The sequence below is a fragment of the Podarcis tiliguerta genome (genome assembly GCF_965153285.1).
Source record: "Podarcis tiliguerta genome assembly, chromosome: 7".
Taxonomy (NCBI): Eukaryota; Metazoa; Chordata; class Lepidosauria; order Squamata; family Lacertidae; genus Podarcis; species Podarcis tiliguerta.
The window spans coordinates 59058536-59086377 of NC_139540.1; the positions used below are offsets into that span (position 1 = coordinate 59058536).

A 27842-nucleotide genomic window follows, 5' to 3' on the forward strand; every position below is an offset into this window, starting at 1 on the left:
TAGAAAACTGTGACGTGAGATACCTGTGATTAGCGAAAATATCTTTGTAGAGATGATGTTAAAGTGGCTCACAAGTATAGGAGATGTGGTTTGTATGCCGTTGGTTTCAGGTTCAATGCCTGGCATTTCCAGGTAAGACTGAGAAGAGCTGTGCTTAAAACCTCGAAAAGCCACTTCCAGTCAGTATAGCTAGCAGTGAGCCAGATGGATCAGTGATCTGACATTGTATAAAGCAGTATCGTCTGTTGCTAGGGGAGACTGCATCTGAGGAGAAGGTTGAGAAGAGAGTGTAGACCAAACAGTCTGCTGCTGATTCAACTGATCATTGTTATCAGGGGGAAACCAAGGAAGAGAAACCTGAAAACAGAAAAACTAAACCACGTGAAAGCAAAGCATTAAGTGCAGTATTATGACCTAGGACAATAAAACAAGATGATGCAGCCATCCATAAAATAACAGTTATATTGGAAATAGCACATTAATGAAACCCCCCATTAATAGCAAATTAAATTCAAATACAGGAAGAAAAGTCCACTTGGTGGGACAGCCATGCAGATAACCTATTACTCTAAAAATCTTGCGAGTTCTCGGTGGGCCAAATTATTGCAAGCAGTATTTTTATCAAGGACAGGGGACATACCGTGTTGCATGTGATAACCTCTATGCTGTGTCATAATAAAAAGTAGTGCATAATAGCCATGAAATAGCTTAATCAATGGTGGTGTCAAAATAATGTCAAGGAACCTTTACTTAAAAACAGTGGGTGGTATTCTACTAACTTGTTCCTTCAGTGCAAAGATTTCCGCTTGCATAATGGAACTCCCCCTCCCCAAACCACTTCGGCAAGATTGGGTGAACCCCCAAAACCGGTTTAAGGGGTGAGTGGGGAGAGTAGGGAGAAAGTTCCATTGCACAGACAAAAATACTTGCACTGATGGAACGAGTTAGCTAGCTGCTGCTCGGTGAACACATGCTTTGATGTGAGCAGCACTGAAATGAATAAAGAATTATTTGTTTAGCGTACATGGTGACAGATACTTTGGGGAAAGTGTTGAAACCAGAGTTAGATTAGCAATCTTTAGAAAAGTCGGTGATACTGTGGGTGATAGTATTGGTAAATATTGCATTACTCATTTGAAGTTACTGAAAATACTTGTGTTGCTCTATTACAATCGTTCCATCAATTTCAAGTATTTCTGCTTGCTAGACAGAACCATTTCCCCTGTCCTGCTCCCATGCTGCTCTGGGGAGGGAGAGGTGTTCTCTCTCTCTCTCTCTCTCTCTCTCTCTCACACACACACACACACACACACAAACACACACACACACACACACACACACACAGAGAGAGAGAGAGAGAGCCAGTTTCAGAGAGAGGCACAGATGCCCCATTGGTCTAACAGGACGTTGCATTTGTTGTGACTGGGGCATGTATTTATTTGAATCTAGCCCTCTGTCCAGATGCACAATAAAGAAACGTTGCACAGGGTCTTGATTATCCTCAGAGTAATAAAAGCCCTTCAGTCAGCAATGGAATGAAGCATTGCCTCTATATTTTAACAGATCTTATAGATCTACATTGAGCCATAAACATGGATGTCATACAGCACATGTGCATATGTTGACTATTATATTAGATGTCTGACATAACCCCACCCTCAAAGAGCAGACTTGGCAGCTGTTCAGTTGATTTTGTTTGGCTAAAGCCTCTGTCAGTGGCTAGATACCCAGACGGTCAGAACTGTGCTTTGTAGTAATTGTGGGGTTTTTTGCTGCATTTTTAAAGAAACAAAGGTTGCTGTTTTCAAGGTATGTTGGCAGTATTCAATCTTAAGATATAGAAAGTCACATGAATTATTTTATTCAATTTATTTATTTAGATGATCAGGCCCTCTTGATTATTTTTTGTGTGGCTCGATTGGCGGATTTACACCTAGGTTTTCATCTCTATGGCATAGGATGGTTTGGGGGCAGGTTACCTTGCCGGCATGTGTAAAATAGAGCATTGTGGACACACGCTAAATATTTTGAAATGCTTTGCATGCATTCCAGGTTGATTAAGGATGGGGGCGATGGGGTTTATAAATAAACATATCTGCAAACGCAATCTTCACAGGGATTGTGCCAATTTTCCTGAAGATCACTTGCTTGTCCCAAAGTGGCAGAGCAGTTGTGGTGCAAAACCCCCAGCAGTGATGGCAACATCTCCCCCCACCTTTCTGTTTGCATCTTCTCTGGGAAATGCTCCCCACCTCCCTTAACACTTCATGTTCAGTACTGTTATAGAGAAAACAGTTACTTGGCATACCCTCAAAATGTGTAAAAGGTAGGACCTTTCAGTTACTGTGCTTTTATTTTTGTGGACAAACCAGGCATGATTCAAATCCTTGTGCACAGCAGTTTCCTTTTCCTTTTGTTTGAAATGAAATGTACGCTTGGAGATTCCCTGTTTGTGGAGGTAGAAAGGAATGGGAAAGCCCCTGTAGGTGTGGGACTCTGCTTCTGAAACACATTTGGTGTGGGCGTGTATTATCTATATCTACACACACACATGCTCACAGAGCTGCTTTCTTTCTGGATGATTAATTCATTAGATTTCAAAATAACAATTCAATTAGCTGGTGCATTAGGGAAGTTGCTGAACTCAAGCTACTGTCTCCAGAGGAGAAACCTTTCAATTTTAATCCTTTTCCCTTGATGAATGGGGAAATGTCAACACCAGTTAGTCTGGATTTACTGTTTGGGTTAAGGATTTTTTTTTTACAGTAACTCGCTTGAAAAACCTACAAGAAAACCACTGGCATTGTGTGCCTTATTTTATAAATATCGGGCGCACATTAACTAAAGCAGCCTCTTCACCTAAGCCTCATTCTGGAGAGCTACAGTCTACAGTCTCTCTTGGATATGCAGTCTGCCCTTTTATTTGAATAGAGGGTTCCAGTCTGTGCATGTAGGAACATATAAAGATGCCTTATTCCGAGTGAGACCAAGTTATTAAATACATGCTGTCGATTCCTGACTGACAGCTGCTGTTCATGTTCTTAGGCAGCGCTCTTTCCCAGCCTTGCTACTTAAGCTCTTTTAACTGGAGGGCCCCAACACTGGAGGAAATTTTATACATGCAGAGGATGTACTTGACCTATAAGATTCTTCCCACATGTTTCTCTGTGTGTATGGATTAGGAGTGTCTGTTGAAATGAATGAACAAGCTTCTATAGTTGTTGCTTCTCCCGGTGTTCTTCATATGCACCAGGATGTGGCTCTACAGCTGTAAAACTAATTATAGTAACAGTTGAGCATGGGTAGGACAACCGTGTTTCTTCTCCAGCAAATAGAAGGTTTAAGTTCCACTCCTAGTGTCAAAACGAACGGCACAAGACCTTTTGACTGCATTGTAAACATTTATATCATTGTATTCTGCAAATGTTAAGGAACTGGTTCCTTCTTGCTATAAATAACAGTATATAACAGAGGAGCTAAAGACCATGTGAGAAAGGGATTTGGGAGACTTCTCAAAGTCCTTGTATTTGGTCATCTACCTAGAGTAAACATCCTTTAATGTCAGTAGTTGTGAAAATAAAGGAAATTCATTTAAGACTTTACATTTATATTGTACTTTACACCACTACAACTAAAACCATATATAACAAAACCCACCTCCCCTAAGATAGAGGAACTATGAGGTTATTTGGTACCCACATACATATGTGGTGGACCTGCCCAATCAAGCAGAGTTTCTGGAATCAAATGTTTGCAAACTGCAGAGCAGTCATGGGGTGGACTGTGAATGCTGTGCTGGAAATTGCTTCATTGTCAGAGGCCCACTTTGCACATAACACTAAGTTAAACCGTGTCTCAGTATTAACCAATAAAACAGCAGTATAGAAACATATACAAGTAAATTAAACAGAAATTCAGAAATTACTCAAACATGTAGGGCGGGGTCCAATCTTTTGCGTCAGGGAAAGCTGGTGCAAAAAGATATGCCTTCACAAGACATCTGAAGCAATGGATGGTTGCTGCTTTATGCATGGCAGAGTTGAGGGCATCCCACAGTACAGAGGCAACAACAGGAAATGCTTGTTTTGGGGTCACCACCCTCTGATACTGTCTAGGGTGCAGTGCCACAAGTAACATTTCTGCAAATGATCTAAGGATAGAGAGGGATGTGTGTGTAGTAGCTAGCCTACTATACAACAGGTAGATTTCAGAATGGCATAGCTGGAGAACAACAGCAAAGAGGAGCAAAGAGGCCACGATCCAGTCTCCCCAAACCTGGTTGTTTGTGTGGTGTGTGAACCATTCCGATGTAAATTATGTACTCTGAATACGCTAAAAAGCATTTCACGAATTCTAAGTATTATTTTTAGAAGTGGTAGTGAGAATAAGGGGAGGGGGGAAATCCCACTGGGCACATGCAAGACCTTGGGCATGCCTGAGCAGCACTGCAGATTCCAGCCATGATACATCCATTCATCTAAGGAAAGGCAGCAACTGCTTTAGGCATGTCCAAAATGTGTGTGACTGCACACACATCCTTTGCACCAAACCCAGTCGTGACCCAAAAACATCATCAAAAGGCGGGGGTGTGTGTCTGCAGGCTTTCAATGGGTGTTCCGATTATATGCGACTTCAATAAGCACACAGTGCCTCAAAATGTAATCCCTGCACAAATAGGTCACTGCTTGTAATGTAGCTTTTGAATGTAGATGCTTCCTTTTGTTCCAGCTGTGGATGTACTCTCACCCACAGGTAAGAGACTCCAGTTACATTTAAAAATGGCTTTGTGGGAGGGGAGCAGAGCTTGTTCTTCTTTAATCCCAAAGGTTAGGTTTTTCACATGCAGTGCAGCTTTTCCTGTCAGGTTTAGCATGGAAGGCTGGAAGCATTTTCCCTCTCTGGTACTTCTAGTTCGGTGTGTGGGAGGGCCCTTTGGAGACTGCACTAATATAAATGCTCATTTATTCAGTAAGCGCTGTGCTCAGCCTATTCAGAGAGGTGATTACAAACGCTCATTTTATTTTTGTTTAATTTTTGTCAGGGGTGATTCTGCTGTCTGAAGACCTGGCACGAGAAATGGGGTCAGGAGGTGTTTGCTTGGGAAGTCTCTAGGAACAGAACTGGAAACTTGCCAGACAACACTGAGTCATAATATACATGCTCCAAGCTATCGCAGTACCTTATGAACTCACTCTTCAAATAAAATAATCACTGTTGTCAAGCTGTATACATACAATAAAACAAATAGCCTAGCTTCTCCTCTAGAGGTTCTTTGCTACATTGGACTCTGGCTCCTGTTTGCTGAAGGCTAGTCTTAACCTAAAATCTGCTGGTGTGTTTAACAGGAGGAAACTAAGGCAGAAACTCGTGGTCTTTTATGTCAAGTTAGCACAACACAGAAGCATGGTGCCAGAGCAACATACAAAGTTTAAAATACATTGTCACCAGCCTGATTTCTGGCATGCACAACAGAACACCACCTTGAAGATCTCAACTGGCAGACAGTATCATACAATTGGAGAATTGTAGAGTTGGAATGGACCACGAGGGTCATCTAGTCCAAATCCCCTGCAATGCAGGAATCTTTTCCCAAACATGAGGCACGGACCCACAACTCTGAGATTCAGAGTCTCGTGCTTTACTGACTCAGCCATTTAGGGTTTTAAAAGTCAGAACCAGCGCTTTGAATCGGGCTGGACACGAATCAGAAGTCAGTGCAAGAATGATGTGAAGAGTGCAAATGATGTGAAGATGCCTGGCAGAAATATGGGAATGAACTCTGCTTAGCAGTACTTGAGTGTGAAAACATACTATTAGAAGTGTGTGTGTGTGAAAATAGTAGGTGTTTGGATGGTGGAGTTAATTAAAATTACATTTAAATATATAAGGCTTTCAAAGTGACATACAGGAAAACAAAGCAAAATGAAAACACACACCACAATCCCACCCCCACCCCACCCCCCAAAAAAACACCTCAGTGATAAAACAGGAAAATTGCATTTCGGATCTAGAGTGGGAGCTAGATTAGCTGAACTTGCTTGTATTTTCCAGATCTGATATTACATAGATTTACACCACCAGGAATTATATCATCTTAGCAGCTGTATTTTCCAGTATCTACAGAAGGGGAACCAGAAATAATCTCCTTCTAATTCAACTTTTAAATGACAAATTGTCCACAACCAAGGCAAACTGTATGTCAGAAATACCTTTCACTTGAGTCTCCTTTTCAGTGTCCTCTGTGTTAGACTGATGACGGCGATGTCCCAGAAGATGGATTGTACCTTTCGTAGGTCACTAGCTCTGCTGCTCAGTGTGTGCCAGGAATAATTTAAAAATTAATCCTATCAGCAGAATTCACTCTGTCAGTGAAAGAATACAAACGGCTGCATTTTCTCTCTTCACGTCCTAATTAATTAGATTTTAGGCTAGTTAATTAAATTGTAGGTTTCTTGCTTTCTGCTAGAATTCTACGTGAAACACATCTTAGATAAGCATGCATTCTTTTTTCAGATACCGAAAAGAAAAAATCGCTTTCACTGATGTGTAATCATGATTGCAAACTTTTATGAAGACCCTGTCCATATAACGTTGCTAATCTCCCTTTGCTTCGTCCTCATCTCCCTGTGCCTCTGCAGTATTTAGATTGCAAGCATGTGAGCAGGGTCTTGTCGTTAGTTTTCATTTTTGTGTGTGAAGCGCCTGAAGCATTACACAGCTTTAATAGGAGCAGATATGTGCTTTTTGCGGGGGGGGGGGGGACAGAACGACTCATCTTTGAGCTTATTTCAGGTTAATAGCAAAAGTGGTGTGTTGTGCTCTTTCAGCCGAGAAGTAGAAATTATGAAAAGTATTGTGTATGCTTTGTTTTCATTGTTTTGTTTTTGCATGTGGTGTGTATATCTGGGCGTACACACACACACACACACACACACACACACATACATACATACAAACAAGCAAGCAGTAGTTGCACACTGGGTCAAACAAGGTACACCTCATGTTTCCAATTTCTTAACCGTGAATAAGGGATTGGGAGCAAGTTCCAGCATCATGTATCACCCTTCCATGGCCTTTCGCTGACTTAATCATGCCAAGCATTTCCTAACAGAAATGGACATTTCCTATTTTGATTGATTTATATAAGTGCTAACTTTAATTATTAGTTAACACTAAGACTTACTGGCGTGGTTCGCATAACTTGGTTAGCCAAGCTCTGACTTCAGACTACTGGCCATCTGCTCCTCCAGTCTTTTTTTTACTTCTGTGCACACTAACCACCTCAAAATTAGCGAGGAGAGAGTTTAACCAGAAGCCTGGGTTTGGACAACACACAAAATTTGACTTAGCTCAGTGCAGCAATAAAATATGTGAAATACCCTATTAACATGTCTCATATGGATGTGACCAAGTTGTGACTCTGATTATCATTAGATTTTGAAAACCTTGGACCTGACACTTAGGTTATTTCAACAACAAGGCAACCACCACAACAACAAACCTTCCAATTCCGTGACTCCTAACACTGGGCAGCTTTAATCCAGTTTCCCAAGGACTGATGTGATGTGGGGTGGAACTGCAAGGTGGGCTTCTCGTGTGGTGCTCTGGGGCTTCTTCTATGCCACCGCTGTAATAGAAGTTGCTCTATAGCCCAGTGGTTAGAACACAGGCCTTGTAAGCCAGGGGTGCCAAGTTCGATCCTTGCTGGGACCTGAGTGGTTTTTCCCCTTCCTCTTTTGGGAACAGCTGGGATAGCTCAGTCAGTAGAGCGAGAGACTCTTAATCTCAGAGTCAGGGGTTCAAGAGCCAATGCTGGGCAGAAAATTCCTGCATTGTAGGGGTTGGACTAGATGACCCTCATGGTCCCTTGCAGATCTGCAATCCTCTGATTCTAAGTAGTGGGCATTTGTGGTTTAATTCTTTAGTTTCTATTGCATACTTTATGAATATTCAAGGTTATTTGCTGGGAAGGGATTGTCTTTCAGATACCATTTTTGTCGTTATTTTCCCCATTTCCGTGCTCGTGATGAACCTACTGGTGGGGGCTGGCTGCGTGCAAGAAAATAAGAAACGTTCTAATTTTTGTTTGGGCATGCTTGCCTTGAGAACGCTTCCACAGATGCTGTCGTTCTGGCTCAAATGTGCATATGCTTCATGTTCAAAGGAATCTTAGGCATAATTTTCTCCTGTTACTGTGCAGTAGTGTTTCCCCAGTGTATAATGATCGTCTTCTGCCAAATTGCTAACTTGCTTTGCTATCACTACTATTTTGCTGCCTGTTTTCCTTTTCAGGCAGTCAAGTAATCTGTCACAGAACTGAAAGCAAACATTTGGGCTCAGTGATCAGAGGATTGCTTTCAGCCTTAAGTATCCAGGATGTATCTCGCTCAAAATAGGGTTTTGTTTTTGTTAAAAAAATGTTGCAGTCTTATTGACCATACTTGTCATGCAGCGTGTAAACTTTCTTACCCTCTGGAATGGATTATTGATACTGGTGTTTGGATTTCTTACTGAACTGTGTTAGTGAATTGGCTCATGTTTTCCGAAATGAAGGTCATCCAAAAAACTCTAATTTTCTCACTTGGCTGTGGTGCAGCCCTTGAGAAACTCTAGGGCAAAGAACTGTTTTCAAAAAACATGTTGGCAGAATGGGGAAATTGGAACACAGGAAACATGATAGCAAAAGATTAGTATTTTATATGGATTGTATCCAGCTAAATTCAGTTCAGAATATGCCCATTGAAGTTAACGGGCCTGTTAGTCTACTCCCCCCCTTTTTAAAATTTATTTAATAATTTGACAATAATTATGAATAATCAACAAAACCCTGCTCCAAAAAATACTTTGCATCACAATATTATGCAAGTACGTATGAATTAACATAAAATTACAGCCTTATTCTTACAAAACCTAAAGACCTATTTGAACTTGCTTTTGCAGAGATAATTATTGGTAATATTGTAGAAGGCAATCAGTTTCCCCAGAATTTATGTCTGCATTTACTTGCAGTTGTTGTTATTAGATAAGAAGGGTTTTTTTTGGCCATCATAGCCAAATCCCCAAGTTTGTTAAACCATTCTTTCCAGGGAGGCAGTAATGTAACATGTTTTCAGCCAATAACATCCTTGCAGATGTTAACAAATCGGGTGGAATTCAGTGTTGCGCTATTACAATTGTTCTGTCTACGCAAGCATTGCAGTTTGCCAGATAGAACAACCCCCCTCCCCATGTGCTGCCCCAGGGGTTCTCCCACACAAACCCAGCCAATTTCAGGAGGTGCAGGAACACATGGGGGGCGGCAGAAGTGAAGCGGGGGGGGGGGAAGCCCCATTGCGCAAGAGGGTGTTCTTGGCAGGGCTGCCACTGATGGGGTTCATTGGGTGAATTCCGCCCATAGGGGCGTTTAAGTTTGTTATCGTCCTTCTTTTTGGTGGTGATAAGGGAACCTCATATTTCAATGTTTCTGTAATTATTCTAATAATCATCTTCCAGTATTTTTGTGCTCAACTAAATGTCTGCCACATATGGTAAAATGTTCCATTCTCCTTTTTGCACCTCCAGCAAATTTTGAATATGACTTATTTATTGCTCTCTTCTATTAAAAATTAAAGCCAAGAAAACAGAAGTCTTACATTTTTGCGTGTTTCATTTTATTTGCTTATTTCTTCAAAAGAATGTTTTTTTAATCCCATCCATTATCCTATATACCTTACAGTGGTATTTTGTCTTCACAACAACCCCAAAAGTTTGTTTTTTGAAAAAGCTGAAAACTCATTTTGGCAGCCAGAATAACGTACATGTGCATGTTTTGAAATATTAAGTAAAATGTCTCGTTTCTTTTTTTTCTTGTCCTATTAGGATGATAGTGATGGGATTCCATGGTCGGAGGAGAGGGTGGTACGAAAAGTCCTTTACTTATCCCTAAAGGAATTCAAGAATGCGCAGAAGAGGCAGCATGGGGATGGCATCAATGGGAGTCTCAAAGGCGTGAATGGTAAGTCTCTTGGCGGATCGTCTTTGCTCCAGCTCTGTGTGCTATGTTTGGGAGTCACAGCAGAAGTTTCTTGGAGCCTGCTTTCCCCCTTCTGTTTCCCTGTTATGTGTCACATCATACAACTGTGTGAGCAGTCAGTTCATTGAGGGGGAAGGAACTTGCTTTCCATGTTTCTGGCAACCTCTTTTGGAAGCCTGTTTCTTCCTGAGCAAGATCACGTCTATGTAGTCTAGCATTGCAGTCTCTCACCATGATCGAAAGACTAATGGAGAATTGATGTACCGGTTTTATGATGAAGAGAAGTGCACTGGTTTGGAAACTCGTGGAAGCAGCGGAGTGGTAAAATTGTTTTTGTTGCATGGAGAAGTGATACAGATGACTGTCTTCTTGCTGCAGTGGTCATACATTTGCATAACTTAAATAACTTGCATAACTAAAATGCCCGTCTATATTTGCTCATGTTTGTGTATTGCATAGGCAATCGTTAAAAAATTACCCTTTTCAAATTAGTTGAGCCTCATGCAGAATATTCTGGAGCATTCTTTTAACAAATATTTTCACTAAACGAAAGGAGGAGAAATGTCACTGTATACCTTCTTATTTAGCTTTCGTTTGACAACCACAGCAGTTACTTCCAACCTATCTAGAGTATTTCCCAAATGTCTGCATAACTGCATGCTTACCAGCATATTACAACAGCAGCTGGCTGCTTGTGTAGTTTTCCTTGTGCTTGTACGTTGCATCATTTCTGATGCGTCATATTTCAGCACTTACTCATTGAGAACTTGGGTGTTTGTTAATAAAGATACAAGGATGTGAGCTGTTTATCTACAGAAGATCTACTGCGCGGTCAATTTATAGCATCTCACATCTGAAAAAGAAACTCCCTCAGTTTTCTCATAAATACCAATCTGAAAGATAGTCACGTTTTAGCAGCAAACCATACCAATTTTCCTGGGCAAGTACACACAACAGCTTCAGCTTTCTATATGGCTCTGCTTCGTTGATCTTCCGTCAAACAGTTTCTTTAAGGAAGGTTTCTTATTCCATTGTGTGTGTTTTTACTCTGTAGTCTACAGGGAGCAGAAAAGGCCTTGAAGGCGTAATGCACAACAACTGTATGTTGGGAAGCTTTGAGGGAGTGCCAGGTTACAGAGCATGACTGAGATTTTATAGTGTCTGGTTTCTTCCAAGTAAACTTGATGAAAAGCGGGTTAACCCAGTTTTCATTCTCAGAACAGCTCACACACAAGGGAGTACACATCTACATCAAGAACTGAACTCTGAAAATACAAACTGCACCAGTGAAACACAATGGGTCTGGCCTTGAAGTGTTACTAACTGGCAAAATGTAGGAAGGTTTTCTTAATTTGCATAACTTTGCTAATTCTGCATGATTTCAGCTACAATCCTGTACTCACTTAACGTGAAAATAGGTTCTCTTGAACTCAGTGGTATTTACATCTAAAAAGACATACATAGATTGCAGAGTTAGAATTACTTTAAAGGTAAAGGTAAAGGACCCCTGACAGTTAAATCCAGTTGCGGACAACTCTGGGCTTGTGGTGCTCATCTTGCTTTACAGGCCGAGGGAGCGGGCGTTTGTCCGCAGACAGTTTTTCTGGGTCATGTGGCCAGCATGACTAAGCCGCTTCTGGCACAACGGAACACCGAAACCAGAGCAGCGCACAGAAACGCCATTTACCTTCCCACCAGAGCGGTACCTATTTATATACTTGCACTTTTTTTTGGCGTGCTTTCGAACCTCTAGGTTGGCAGGAGCTGGAACCGAGCAACGGGAGCTCACCCTGTCACGGGGATTTGAACCGCCAACCCTTCTGATCGGCAAGCCCAAGAGGCCCAGTGGTATAAACCACAGCGCCACCTGTGTCCCTATAGAATTACTTTAGACTTCTGTGAATAGAATTGCACTATCAGTCTGAACCCTTATGAAGCAGAGAGGTTTTTTTTAAGGAATAGTATTGTGGGGGAAATTTGATGAGTGAGGTAGAGTATGTGTTGCTGTATGTCCAGAGGAATGTGATACAAGGCCTTGAACAGCAACATAACACACAGTCTATTTACCCCATGGAAGAACAGTGGAGCCTTTGACAGACACTGGCTGAAATCCTGTGCACAGAATCTCAGGACTGTAAACACATGTATTAAAATCATTTGCTCCCAACTTCCCAATGCCTGATGAAACAAGAACATGTTCACTTTGTGACGAAAAGCTAGCAGTGAGGGGGCGCAGTCATATTTCTAGTGGGAAGGAATTGTATAACCAGGGTGCCACAGCAGACAAGGCTCTATCTTGGGTCACTGCATATTGCAGTCATAGGAAGGACCATGAGGAAGACCACTCTCACAGATCTTAAGGGTCCGAGGTGCCAAATGTTGAGAGAGGTACTCCTTTGATTATGCATGCCCCAAACCATATAGCACTTTATAAACTAATGTCAAAATTTTAATTGGGCCCAGTAGCAAATCAGCAGCTGGTCCAGTTCCTCAAGAATTCATGCCATTGCAGTTCACAATGCCGCTCAGTAGCCTGGTGGCCACATTCTACACCAATTTCAGTTCTTCACTATCTTCAAGGGTAGCTGCATGTAGAGCACATAAAGGGATGGTCTTTATACAAGGTGCTTAGTGAAGATTTTGCCATTTTCTTTCGACAACAGAAACTTGAGATGAATTAATTAAAAACAAGGAAATAGGCCCTTGACGAAGGCATTTTGGGCCAAAACACGTTGGGGCCATTGTATAAATAATTGTATAAACTCATCAGTTTTTTGGTGCATGTGAGATTCATTTCTCTTTTTGAAACATCAAACCATGGTTTGGCATTATGTCTCAACAAAACCCATGTCATCTTCTCAGCTGTAGGGATTTAGAAGGATGAAATTTAATAAACAGATGAGTTAACTTAGCTACATATTTTCTTTACTAGGTATTTGCTTTGTTGCCTCTGGATATTCACAGGGTATAGAATGACCACTGTCCTGTTTCTACAATGTGCCTTTGTTCGTTTTGTTTCTGTTCCACCATGTGGGAACACTAAAATCAGAAGGGGATATTTTTGTGTGATGTCAGGAAACCCTTTGTAGCATTCAGTGGGAGTCTTTCTCACTCTGGGAAACAGGATAACACATCAGCAAGCCCAAGGGAACATGTGCTGTAATTTTGAATGTTACTATCTGGTATTTCAGCAACGGTTTTAATAAGCCTAGGCCTTGGGTTTGAGATCGTGATAATCAGTTTTTCAGAGGTCTCTTTGAAAGAGAGAATCTCATTCTCACGGGAAATAGCTTTCTTTCTAATGCTGCTTTAGACATGAAATAGACTGCTGTAAAATTGAAGTATAGAATGTAACCATCCTTGGCTTTTATTCATGAGGCTGTATTTTGTATCCTTCAGCAAAGTTGCACATAAAACAAGGCATTTTTCCTTAAAACGAAAAACTGCTCTTGAAAACACATGGGCATCACTTGAGTAAACAACAAAAATACTTAGATAACGGGCATAGATATTACCCACATTAATTTCCTTGTGCTCTCTACGTTCATCTTATGAAAGACATTGACAAACCATGGTTTGTACAAGCCATGGTTTTAGTCCACAACCCATGACTTGAGCTTTCAAATAACTGGCAAACTGCAAGCCACGGTTTAGAGTTGGCTAGCTGGGGTTTTTGTTTTGTTTTTGTTTTTTGGCCTGTTTAGTTCTCCTTTCTGTAGATTTAGTGGCACCTAGAAGTGGGATAACAACTGCAGCTATGCTTTGCTAATTCAGGCATTTGGCCAAAATCGAAGTTAATAGAAACTGTAGTTTGCAGACCACTTCAAACCATAGTTTCTGAGGGTTTCACATAGAGGATATGTTTTGGTTTTTCTTTCTTGTGCTCAACATCTAACCTTATGGAGCTGGACATATCTGTCCCATTCTCCTCTATATACCGGTAATTTGTGAGAAAACAATTGTCTTCCCATTTGTTAAATTCTCATTAGTCTTATGAGGTCCAGTGTTGTGATCTGCCATTTGGTGTTGCAGTTTGGCCCTATAGGTAGAGGGCCATTTTGTGACAATACTAAAGCTGTGCTGTGCAGTTCTGCACACCTCTGGCTAGCAGCTAGTGAATAATTTATTTTATTTTAATTTATTTTGTCATGGGGGTACTGTCAGTTAGATATAAGCCTACGTATGCTAGCAATGCATTTTGACATGGAGACAATGATGACTGGCAAAATAATTTCAGAGTGACTCCACTACTGTATTAGTATTATTTTATTATTTATTAAATTTGTTACTTGCTTTATCTTGCCCAAGGCAACTCAAAGTGTCTTACAACCACACTACCCTCCTTCCCCAGTATCCTCCTTCCCCTCCCAGAAAGATCTTACACCAACATTTTTCTCAAATTGGCAATAGTAAAAATGCTGACATGTAATGTGAGGCAAATAGCATTTTGTCTTGTAATCTCACTGAATTTTTCCATGCAGAGAAAAGGTAGCTTATATAAGTCATGGTTGGATTTCTGGGTGGCCACCACACTAATGATTACAAACAACTTCTGAGTGTGCTTGTGGGGTTCTTGGTTATGTGCAAATATGCCATGATATGGTGCTGAAACCCAAAGAACCATCTGTGCTGCTTTCAAAACTTCCAGTTAAATATTATCCATTTTTCTATACACCAGTTTTCATTCAGGGTACTTTGTTTCCTGAAAGGATATTAAAATGTAATTATTTGGAGAGCGTTTCATTTATTTTTAAGATGAGCTAGTGGGATATAAAAATACTCAAAGGCTTAAGCAATAATACTACCCACATTTCAAACTTTCAATCTCAAGTTTATGACCTAAAGCCAGGGATAAAAGATTTCACACAAGTCTTCACTTTTTATTAAATGGGAACAACCATAGATAGACTATTCCAGTTTTGAAATGAAAGCTTTTAAATGTATAGAATTCTAACAGAAGTCTCATTTACCTCAGTTTTTAATTACTGTATCTAGGAAATTCAGGAATAATAAACAGACATTTATAAATGTGGGTTTTATAGCAAGGCTCTAAGGGATGTTATCACAGGTTTTTGGTTTCTGATCTTTTCTTTTTCTTTTTGTGGGTAATATGCAGACTGAATGCACACCTCCAAGCCACTTTCAGAAGATTGCTGCACTAAGCAGCAGTGAATATAGTACTATGGTGGTCCAGGAAAGGGTTTTAAGAAGCACATTTAACATAACAGTAGGAAGAAACTTACTGGATAAAGGCTGGGGGAGACTTACTGAAGCATATAGAAATTGCATGATAGAAGCCAGAGGAAGAAGTGGGAACAGGGGACAGAATGAATTGATATACAGGCTGGCCTGGACAAGAAAGAAAGATTGTGTGGATTCATATTCCGTTAATTAAATAAACAATCTTATTACAGTGTTAGAACTTATTACAATTCTAGCCCACCCTCCTTCAGCTTTGGGCAGCACCCATTGTGTTGCTTCATGAGAAAAAGTGGCAGGACAACAAAGTGACTTCTTCCTGTCACCTAAAGGTATATATCCATATGTACCCCTCGGGTTGTGAATGTTCAGGTAAAGGTAAAGGGACCCCTGACAATTAAGTCCAGTCGGGAATGACTCTGGGGTTGCGGCGCTCATCTCACTTTAAAGGCCGAGGGAGCCAGCGTCTGTCCGCTTCTGCAGGCAGTTTTTCCGGGTCATGTGGCCAGCATGACTAAGCCGCTTCTGGCGAAACCAGAGGAGTGCACGGACACACCGTTTACCTTCCCGCCGGAGCGGTACCTATTTATCTACTTGCACTTTGACGTGCTTTCAAACTGAATGTTCAGACTTCTCCTCAAACTAATTGCAGGAACATTTGTGTCACTTTGTAGTGAGCAAAAAGCTGTGGAGTTTTTCTCCTCCCTCCTTTTAAAAGCAAGCAATCAGTTTTCTAATTGCCCCCCACCCCACCCATTAAAACTAAGTTTTAGTGAATTCTAGTAGATTAAATATTAATATGTAACTTCATATCAGGGGCCCGGGATAACAGAGAAAAAGATGGGCCAGATCCCCTTTCCAAAAAAAACCTTCAGCCCTGGGCTACAAGGGCAGTCCTGGTTAGTGCCTGGGTTAACTTTAATGCAGGAGAAGGAAGGAAGAAGAGTTTGGATTTGATATCCTGCTTTATCACCACCCGAAGGAGTCTCAAAGCGGCTAACATCCTCCTTTCCCTTCCTCCCCCACAAACAGTCTGTGAGGTGAGTGGGGCTGAGAGACTTCAGAGAAGTGTGACCAGCCCAAGGTCACCCACATGTGGAGGAGCGGGGAAGCGAACCCGGTTCACCAGATTATGAGTCTACAGCTCTTAACTACAACACCACACTGGGGACAGACTGTGAGCCTCTCTCATGCTCATCATCTCCTAACCATGATGAGGACATTGGAAACCTTAAAAGTAAATCTTCATTGTTGCACTATGGGTGTGGGATAGTACCACATAAGGTCCACATGACTTTTCACCCACCACTAGGCAGCCTGTGAACCACTCCCACCCCCCACAGTTGCCTCACTGCCAAAGAAAGATGCATGCTTACGCTGACTAAGAGGAGAACTCTTTTTATCCTGATGGCCCCATTCCCTCTTGGGCAACCATCTTGGGGCCACATGCCCATTGTGGGTGAGGCCAGAATTGCATGTGGATGACACAACAGATGTGACTCTTCCTTTTGTAAGAGACTCTAGATGTGTGATGAGAGATAAGGACTAAGGAGAATTCTGAGGGCTGCATGGAGAGAGCTTGAAGGCCACACAAGGCCCTTCTTCCTGAAGTTCCCCACCGCATGGACAAAACAATTCTTGACAAGCATACCAATCAATAAAGGCCAAAGATGCTCAGAGTGATGGTTAGAGAGAGTGGTTCGATTCCTAGCCACTTGGAATGTGGGCTCGTCTCTTCACCCTGCTTACTATCTCCCCTTGCTGACTGGGCTGATGCAGAGGAACAACCGGAAGAGTGCAACAGCTTGGGACATATGAGCGATGATGGGCTGCATTGACAGAGTGCAAAGCGGCTGTTCTTTTTTGTCTGCAAGGAAGACTCACATTTTGCAGCTAAGTAGGGATGGTAATGTACTCCGCAGCATCTGCAGATCTTTATGGTTCTGTTTTCCTGCTTGTACTCTCCGACATATGTACTTGTATCTCTTATTGCAGGAAGAGTCCCAAGGTAACCTTGATTCAAAAAGAACAGGTGCGGGAATGAGAAGTCTAGACTCTAAATGAATAATTTTGTTGACTTTTATGGTTTTTGGCTGCCTTCCATTCTCTTATCCTGACAGTGACTTCTATAAGCTTGTCAGGTTCTGGTGCTTTTTGGGCAGATTTAAATAATCTTTGGTACCCCATTTACTGGAGAACACATGCATAGCTATCTATTTCCCCATAAGGAATTTGCTTTCCTGACTAGTCTCAGCAAGAGGAGCTTGTGGACCTTTGCTTGACATGTGATGCTTATTTTCAAGCTTGGCTCTTTGTCCTAGAACCCTAATATAAGGAAGCACCTGAACCCTAATGTTGTAGTTTGTTGAGTGGAAGGACCCTAACAAGTTTACTTTGCCTGCCCAGCATCCGTCTGAGTCCCAAGTTTGTGGTTGAAAACCTTAACACTATGCTGGGGACAAAAGTTGTCTGGTTGCTGTTCTGAGACAGAGGCACCTGACTGTGATGTTTCTCATTATTGCTAACATTGGCTCCTCATATTTGAATATTCACTCTTTGCAGACCACAGCCAACCAGCTCTGCTTTCAGATGAAAATACTAATAGCAAGCGAGGAAACCAGTCATAGCAAACTTTCACCCCACTTTGTAGTCCGCATGAATGTCTAGTCTCAAAAAGGAAGTCTCTTCATTGGTGTTCAATGACTGTAGTGCCAGCTGTCACTTTTGGTTGGACTGAACTTAATTTGGGTTCTGCTTGTTTTGATAGTAAGGCTCTGCTGCCTTTTCTCAATGGACAGGACTAGAGGTTGGTGTTTTAGTCTCATCTAGTGTTCCCCAAACTTGCGTCTCCAGCTGATTTCAGACTACAATTCCCATCACCCTTGACCACTGGTCTTGCTAGCTAGGGATGATGAGAGTTGTAGTCCAAAAACACCAGGAGACCCCAGTTTGGGAAACACTGGTCCCCATAAGGGAATAAGCACACTTTTATGTGTCCATCTTAACAGTGTTCTTGTAGCTCCAGGGTTTTTAATAATGCTAGAAATAAACGGTTGCGGCAACAGCAATGTGATGTAGTGGATGGAGAGTTAGTGTCAAATCCCTTCTCAGCTACGTTTCTCACTGGTGATGTGGGGCCAGCTGCTCCCTCTCAGCCTAACCTACCTCACAAACATTTGGGTGAAGCCTGATTTCCACATTGCTAGCCTTTGGGAAAGTCCATATTCACATTACATGAACACCGATCACCGGTTGTGTTTAAGTTCAGCTACCGTGTGTGTCTCAAGTTATAGTTGTGAGAAAGAGCATTGATATCCTCTTGAAAGAAGTGCTGCTAAGTATATGGAAATATGTACACATGTGAGGAATGGCAGCTATTGATGTGAGAAATGCTGCTGTTTTACATAATTTAACTGCAAACAGTAATCTAGGGATTCACTCTTCTCAATATCTAAGTTGCATGTACAGTGGTACCTTGGGTTAAGTACTTAATTCGTTCTGGAGGTCCGTTCTTAACCTGAAACTGTTCTTAACCTGAAGCACCACTTTAGCTAATGGGGCCTCCTGCTGCCCCCGTGCCACCGCACGATTTCTGTTCTCATCCTGAAGCAAAGTTCTTAGCCTGAAGCACTATTTCTGGGTTAGCGGAGTCTGTAACCTGAAGCGTATTTAACCCAAGGTACCACTGTACTGAATCTCCCGCATGACAGGCAGGCTCAGATTTCTTTCCTATTGCTTTATTGCGTTTAAGAGCTTTTCCTTTCTGCTCCTTCTCTTCATTTTGAAGTCCATAACCAGCATTCCTGATGCGTACAGTTCCACCATCTTTGATTGTTCCAAGTATGCAGCGCAACATGGAATTTGACATATTGGGCAGGAAATGGTTGCTCAGTCTTTTGCTGCAGGCATAACTCTCTCTGGCAGTAGCTTGGTGGGATCCCTTCTTCCTGTATAAAGTATCATTTTTCAGGTTTAAGATCCTTCCTTGCTTCTGAAGTTAGGAAGTATAAATGAAAGCAAATGGAAAAAATGGTCAGAACTTGGGTTTTATGTGTATTCATTTTACTTACTTGAGTTTATATGTATCCCACATCCTCTGTGCTGGATAAAGCCCCCTTAAGCATCTCCCAAAATGCACATGAACATAAAATTATATCTAAACCAATAAAAAGGCAAGACAATAAAAACTAATAGATCATGCTTAATTTTTAACATTTGGGAACAGCATTCCTAACTCTTTACTCTTGGGTCAATTTATATTTTATTGAAAATAAATTTTACTCTGACCTCTAAAGTTAGGGTGAAATCTGTGCAATTTCACACATTTATATTTTGAGGCATTCAGAGTGAGAGCATCAAGGAAGCACATAAGGTTTCCTTCTTAAATACTGTAAGTTAAGTGTTTTTGTTTGGGGTGTAAATAAATTATTCATTAGGCTTTCAATTTGGTCTGATTTTTCCTTTGTCTTTCATTGTCAGCAGATTATTCCATGTGTTATACAGTGTAATTTCCCCCAAGATGTTTATATTTTGAAGTAAAATTAATTACTCCCGATCGGAGTTCTGCAGGCAATTACGAAGGTGCTTTTGTACAAGCCAAGCAGAGCTTGTAGGAGTAGAATGTATCTGGATACAGCTGGGGGGGGGGGGAGTGTTTGGTTTTTGTTTTGAATTGCTGTGCTTAGCAGAGGATTAAATCTATTGTCAGATAATGCTTGCTCTGGAGGGTCAGCACCCCATTACTGGGTCATGTGTTACCGCTGTAAGAGGCCTCTTCAGAGCATGTGTCACATTGGAAAAAAATATTTCTTGAGTCTGTCTGGAGGGCTGCCCACGCTTCAGGCAAAAGCCATGAAGGGCTGTTCTGAATGACATGCATTACAATATCAAATGAGGTTGCACAATTGGAAATATGCCACAGCTTTTTGCTTTCCATAGTCAGATATTTGAGCTCCCTGCAGGAGCATCTATGCAGCCATGCTGCTACGCATAGAGACATGCAGGCCTCTCAGTGAAGGGAAGCATTTTCTGTTTCCCTGCCATCTTAATTCATTCAAAACACTTACCAGCTATCTTGCAGTCGCTTCTCTCTCTGATTCTAGGTTTGCGTTTTCTTTTCTTCTTAAAAAAATAGCTTTCAGATTTACTTTGCTGTTCCTTTATTTCTTTTACACTGAATTCTTCAAGTCATTGATTCCAAAATGGTATCTTTTTCTTCAGTTGAAATTGTTTATTGTCACATTTTGCTTTCAAAGCTGTAAAAAGTAACTGCTTCAAACCGGTTTTGGACGATACATTGTTGTATCTGTTTGATGCCCCTTGTGCTTTTCCCCAAAGAGATCCTGTGTGTTTTGCCTGTTGTGCTAAATCTGCCTTCCTTGGTACACTGGTACCTCAGATTACATATGCTTCAGGTTACATACGCTTCAGGTTACAGACTCCGCTAACCGAGAAATAGTGCTTCAGGTTAAGAACTTTGCTTCAGGATGAGAACAGAAATTGTGCTCCAGCGGCACGGCAGCAGCAGGAGGCCCTATTAGCTAAAGTGGTGCTTCAGGTTAAGAACAGTTTCAGGTTAAGAACAGACGTCCGTAACGATTTAAGTACTTAACCCGAGGTACCACTGTACAGGCATACTTCAGAGATATTGTGGGTTTGGTTCCAGACCACCATAAATCAAATATCGCAATGGAGTGAGTCACACAATTTTTTTTGTCTCTCAGTGCATATAAAAGTTTTGTTTGCACTATACTGTAGTCCATTAAGTGTGCCAATGGCATCATCTTTTTAAAAACAAAAAACATTTGCACCCGCATCCTCTTAAGGAACCTCAGGAGCTGCTTTGCGGTGGGGACAGGCTCCTGCAGCCTCATCTCCAACCCAGCAGCAGTTCCTCCAGTCCTTCAATTTGTAAAAATCACAGTATCTGTGACGCACAATAAAGCAAGGTATGCCTGTACTTACCGGTATCCTGCACAGACCAAACAAAAAATTGTGTACAGTACTATATGCTTAGCAGGAAGGTAAACGGCGTTCCGTGTGCTGCGCTGGCTCGCCAGATGCAGCTTGTCATGCTGGCCACGTGACCCGGAGGTGTCTCTGGACAGCGCTGGCTCCCGGCCTCTAGAGTGAGATGAGCGCACAACCCTAGAGTCTGGCAAGACTGGCCCGTACGGGCAGGGGTACCTTTACCTTTACCTTTACCTTTACTATATGCTTAACTCCTGGTGAGAGCAACCTCAGAAGATCCCAGCCTCTATTACAGAGGTCTTTTCATTGACGTTGATATCTGAGGCCTACTTTAGAGGCTGGCTGAGGATACAGTGTGCCTGAATGAATGAATTTATTGAAAATACTACCCACAGTGAATTTCTAGAAGACAAATGCAGCACCCCATTGCCTCTGACATATCAAAGCTTTTTAGGCTGTCCATGATGCTTTGGATTGCAATATGAAATCATAGTAAGAAATGATTATTTCACAGTTTTGCTGTTTTCCAGATGGAACTGGGGGGTGGCAACCTAGCTCTACATAAAAATGATTGTTGATTTCTTTCTCTTTATTTTACTCATTTCTGTAGTATTTGAAATGGTATTTTCCCACTTCATTCCTCTTCCCAGGGGCGGAGGGGACAAAGTAATACATATTACCATATTGGTGTGGGAGTTGCTTGCCTCTTACCAGTCTGGTAACATGTTCATGAAGGAGGCCATGTGTGTGGGTCAGTGACATGGTTCTTTAGCATATACGTTCCTGGAGTGGTGTGAGAAGAAGCCACAAAAGATGCATCTTTCATGCGGTAATACATTGAAAAAAACAACCTTAGTCTGTTTATCTAAGAGAGGAAACTTAAAAAAAGAAATTAACACAAAGGCTGTCTTAAAGAGAACTGAGCTTGAAAGGCTAAATTAATCTGTAGAGTTCATCAGTTCATTGATAAATAGGACAGTTTTTAGGAGAAGAGAAGGCTAAGGAGTAAACCCTGCGCAAATCTGACATGAAGTCCCTAAGATGGTTGGATAAACACCTCCATCCAGCCAAGATGGTGCCAAACATATTGCTCTACAGTGGTACCTCGCAAGACGAATGCCTCGGAAGACGAAAAACTCGCAAGACGAAAGAGTTTTTCGTTTTCTGAGTTGCTTCGCAAGACGGATTTCCCTATGGGCTTGTTTCGCAAGACGAAACATCTTGCGCCTTTTTTTAAAAACCGCCAATGCATTCCTATGGGAAACCGTCAATACACAGTGGTGCTTCACAAGACGAAAAAATTCACAAGACGAAAAAACTCGCAGAACGAATTAATTTCGTCTTGCGAGGCACCACTGTACTTTCCTTTGGACCACATCAGTGAGGCCGAGGGGGGGGGGGGGTCTTGTCATACTTCGTAGGCTTGTGCCATGGGGAAGTCACTGCAGTGCTGCTAACACAGGGATTTGACTTCATCCCCAAAGTCCACTGCCTCTTGAGACAGACAGATGCCAACAATCAAAATAGTGTGTTGTTCTGGAGCTGGCTCTGGAGATGTGGTTTGTGCAAGGATTCATTTAAACGAATGGGAAATGTTTTAGTGGGGCTTATTCAGAAGAAGTACTTTAACGTACTTTCATTAATTTAAGTAGTGCTCCACCAACTGAGCTCTACGTTTAATTAATAGTTTACTTAATTGTAGCTTAAGGGCTGGCCCTATCATTAGGCAGAGTGAGCCAGCCACCTCAGGTGGCAAATGCTGGGGGCAAGAAGCAATAGGTAACCCCTAGCATTTGTCACTTGAGTTGGCCAGCACAGTCTGCCTAATTATAAGGCACAACTGAACGTGCCTTGAATCGTACTTTGTACCTCCCACTCCAAACTTGAGAATCCTGCACTTTCCCTTAGGTATGATGGACAACACTGTCCCATTTTCACTGTGGAATTAAGATTCGGTTGCCAGTACTCTCATCTTCTGTATGTGGAATGTGTGTGCCATCTTGTTCTCCATCTCAGGAAACAAAATGTCTCAGGTTAGCCATGTGAGGCTGAGAGACCAGATACTATGGCACTGTGCTTTGATAATAATGATAATTTTTAAAAGGTCCGCTGGACACAAAATGGCTGCTTGGAACGGTATCATTGCAGCAGCTACTGTGTGGGGAACTGTTCCTATGGAGCAGCTTGCCATGAGAACTGGCCCCCAATGTGTGTCGTTTGTACTCATGCCACTGCTCAAAATTCCCGTTCGTGTTCAATAGCCGCACAGAGAAAACTGCACGGCAGCAGCTCATTCATGTCTCAAGCCAGTACACACAAAAGAAAGCATTGCACAAAGTGACCAAGCTGTGATGGTTATTCCAAGTGAAATGGGCCTCAAAGATCTGGACAAAATGTTAATTTTCAGGCTGAGACAGGAAAAGGAGGAATTGGTTTAGCAAATGTACCTATCAGTGTTCAGTTGGAGCTTATACACCGAAGTAATGCGAAATGAAACATGCCCCCGGTTGCTTGACTTTGTAACTAGTTTGGATCAGGATGAATGTAATCAGAAGGGCAATGTAGGTTTCCTTCAACTGCATGATTAAGCCAATTCCGTTTTGCTGATCTCTTCCTTTTGACAGCCTCACAAAACCAGCCTGTGCTGCAATGTCATGCATGCTTAGCTTCCATAGTAATGATGTGTATCTACATATATAAAATCACTCTTCTGTCCATTTACAAAGACTGTAAAAGCTATGGACTAATACTTTTTGGCGTGACAGCAACAGAAAAGCATATGCATGTGCTAGGATTATCAATTTAATGCCCAGTAGCTTGTCATATGTAAAAGCCAGTGGTTACTCATGTGATGGCCACAAGGACAGTCACATTTGTGACAGCCACATTTCTGTTTTAAAAGAAAACCAGTCCATTTTAAAATAATTTTAGACTAGTGTCCTAAATTGGAATCCTTTACAACTTCAAGCCTTTTCCCCACTGTACTCAAGATAGTACATGAGTACAACAAATAAGGACTGAGCATAGCAGATATCACATCACAATGAAAGACTCTAAAATATGAGACAGGTTAAGCTTTTAAGTCCTCTTCAGGAACTCCGGTTAAACAAACACATGAGGGGGAGCTGCAGGGACAAATGTTTTTGCTCCACCCCACATCGTCATTCTTTCCCCCAAAATAACTTGGAGGTCGCTTGTCTGAAGCAGGGAGGTTTCTGTACTCATGGAAGTTCCCTGAGTATTTGTCCCTCTCTTTGTTATCAGCCCAAAGGTAACAGAAGACAACATGAGAAATAGGTACTTTGGTTGACATTGTTGCAGACCAAATAAGAGGTTGAGATTTTGGCACAGATCGTTGTGTTGTCTTCTCAAAATGGCTTTCTAGGAAAGCTTCTTGCTGACCAGGGTTGTGATGTTAGGGGTTGTAATGCTGTTGTCAGGTAGACCGATTTGATTTTTTTTAAAGGTTCTTAAAATGGTGTGAAGCTGAGGTCCAGAAATACGCCCTTGTAAAGAACAATGGAGCGCTACATATACTATTGCAGTGCAGTTCGGCAGAGGAGCTACAATCTGCCTGGCTGGTGTTACACAAATTGGTGTAAGCTATTCACATTATGTTGAAGGTTGTTAATATAATATATTATATTATGTATCTGGCATACAATTAAGTCATTTAACTATGTTTGACTTGTATGCACTGATCAGTATTAATGGTACATAGCAGTAACTCTTGTCTGCTCCTTGTGAACTAGATAACAGAGGTGAAAACATTGGCGCATCTATTTCCCTCTTCCTATCTCATCGCAGCCTGATAAATTGAAGTGTGCAGAAATCATTACTGAGTTTCTTCCATTATCTAAGAGAGAATAGAAACCCTCCTGCATTTTGTGAGCTGTACAATGAATATATGTAGTGATTTCCCCCCCTGAAAGGCCTCTTTGGGGGGGGGGGAGTGTTCCATTTTCAAAAGGAACTTCTTTTAACTATTATTTTGAATTCTCTTGCATTGTGCCCCTTAGTCAGATTGTTCCACTGATGGGGTCCCAAAGGTTATCTTTTAGCTGTTAAGTAGTTCATTTCCCCCCTTTAAATCCTCAGCATCCCATGCCATAGAAATTATATCTTATGATTCCAGTTATATCAGCATAAATCTTGCCCTTTTGTGTACTGAAAAAGGAAATGTAAAACTAAAGTAATTGTAAAAGCTGCTCTTTAAATATATTGTCCTTTGCATATATTTGTAGCATAGACTTAATTAGCCTGCAATGGCTTTATTTTTGTTGTGTGTGTGAGACTATGACACATGATGTTTGGGGGGGGGCTGTGTGTGGGACTATGGCATGTACGATGGGTGTGACTGCCTCTGTATGTATGTATGTGGCTGCGTGTGTGAGAGGCAAGAGCATCCATTAGTACAATACAGTAAAAGGAAATTTTAAATAACTCTTTTTTAGAAAATGTGCATCTGAAGATTGACAGTGCGATCCTAAATGGGGCTGAAGGAGTGTGAAGTGGTGGTTCATCCGCCACTTCCAAAACCCTGCTGGTTCCTGCCTGTGCAGACGTAGAGCGCGCGCGCACACACACACACACACACACACACACATTTTGTATTTTTGAATTTCCAATGGAGGGAACTTAGTTGCACTGCTGACAGGCTGCCATAAAAGGGGAGCCTGATCCTAGTGCCTCCCCAATGAACAAAGGGGCCTTGGTTCTAGTAGGACCAAGGTTGCCTCTGTTGCACCTGTGGAACTCCCTGTTTGGGTGCCTTTTGCCAGTGAGACATCCATTAGTGGTAGCCCTACGCCCACAGAGCTACTGTGGGCATGATGAGAGTCCCTATAGTGGTCATGGTCCTCTTTTCACTGGCAGAGAACCACCCCTGCACAGTGTTCTAACCCTCTCCAGCCAGTAGATCTGTAAGTTAGGTTTGCTCTGCCCAGATCAGTTTTCATTTATTTGGTAGAACCAAATGATAAAAGTATTCTGGGACTGTATTATTTCAGGCTGCAGAGGGAGGAGTTTCATGCATGTGGCTGCTTGTGTCATGGTGCGGCTTCGTCGTGATAAGATAGGCCAGGGGTCAGCAAACTTTTTCAGCCGTGGGCCGGTCTACTGTCCTTCAGACCTTGTGGTGGGCCAAACTATATATATTTTTTTGGGGGGGGGGGGAATGAATGAATTCCTATGCCCCACAAATAACCCAGAGATGCATTTTAAATAAAAGCACACATTCTACTCATGTAAAAACACGCTGATTCCTGAACCATCTGCGGGCCAGATTGAGAAGTTGATTGGGCCTAAGGCTCCCGGGCCTTAGGTTGCCTACCCCTGGGATAGGCTACACACAAGTACTTGACTTACGATCAATGCAACTATTAAGGACCCAGTAGCCCTCTTTCGATGACCCAACTATGGCATTTCCTTCCTAGGGAGGCATGCCAGAGCACTTTCCTCTGTTCCATAAGGTGTCTTGTGAAAAGCTCAATTGCCAAAGCAGCTGTATGGTTTAATCCAGGGGTTTTCAACCTTTCTGAGTCCACGGCTCCCTTGACCAACTACCTTCTTTCTGCGGCATCCTTGTGGGGCTCAGGAGCCCAGTTATGTCACCTCTTGCCTGCAGAGCTGGCAGCCTCTCACCCTTTTTCAAACACCCTCCCTTGTGGCTTCCTCTCCCCTCTCCTTGGGAGTCCGCTGGGCAGCTGCTGCTGCTGTTCCTGGTCTCTGAGCTGCCCGCCCCAAAGAAAAGTGGCTCCTCACACTGCCCCACAGGGGCCTGGGACTTGTCTGACCATTGCCAACAGCAAGGTCTGGTGGACTGGCTGGGCTCCCTCGCCTGCTTGCTTGCATACTTTGAGGCTGCCTCAGCTCCTGGCAACCAGCACCCCCTGGCCAGCCCCAGAGGCACCATTCACCTGCGGAGCCTGTAGCCAGGGCTGCTGCAGCAAACAGCTGTGCAAGCCTTTGGGAAGCAGAGACACGCAATAGGGCATAAGAGGAGGGAAGGAAGGAAAGGACAGAGGCCAATGTTGCCTGCAGCACCCCGACCCATCATTCAAGACAGCTCAGGGTGCCACGGTTGAAAAGCCACTGGTTTAATCTGCCATGAACCTCCTTTTAAGAAGAAAGGCAGAATATAATTTCGTAAGTATAATACACCCAACTTGAGATAAAATTTGAATTCTGGTCTCGGGTTGCTTTTAACAGTGAGAGGCAAGAATGTTTTTATTTTGCAGACTGACGTGAGCGGAAAATGAGAATAGCTGCATGTCACAGGATTATTTTTACCACATAGCTAGCTGTATGGAGGAGTATATTTGGTACCTTCATTGTCTTGAGACCCCCCCCCCCAATCCTCTTGCTATAACTCTTGCACTTTCCTATACAGTCAGCATTCCCTTCTCTGTCTGTGGAGGTGAGGAAGAGAGAGGTAGTCGTTCAAACTGACTTCAAGGTTGTTTTGTTTAACGTTGGCTACTTTGCATGGGCTACCTTTTAAAAACAACAAAAAACCAACCCTCTCCTCTTAGTTTGGTTTTGGTTTTTTTGGTATGAATTATATCCTGCATGTAAATCACAAGATGGGCATGTACAGAGCACGTGAAGCAGTATAATTGAATGACCAGAGAATCTTTTTTAATATATTGAAAGCAAGCAT

General features: G+C 42.2%; 1 protein-coding gene across 2 annotated transcripts in view; it reads left to right on the forward strand.

Moving 5' to 3' along the window:
• Positions 1–27842, forward strand: part of JARID2 (jumonji and AT-rich interaction domain containing 2) — a 180501-nt gene that overhangs the window by 80663 nt on the left and 71996 nt on the right. For both annotated transcript variants that reach the window (XM_083449301.1, XM_083449300.1), the window contains exon 2: positions 9859–9994. In XM_083449301.1, coding sequence (XP_083305427.1) covers positions 9859–9994 — 136 coding nt within the window. The remainder of the gene's footprint in view (positions 1–9858; positions 9995–27842) is intronic.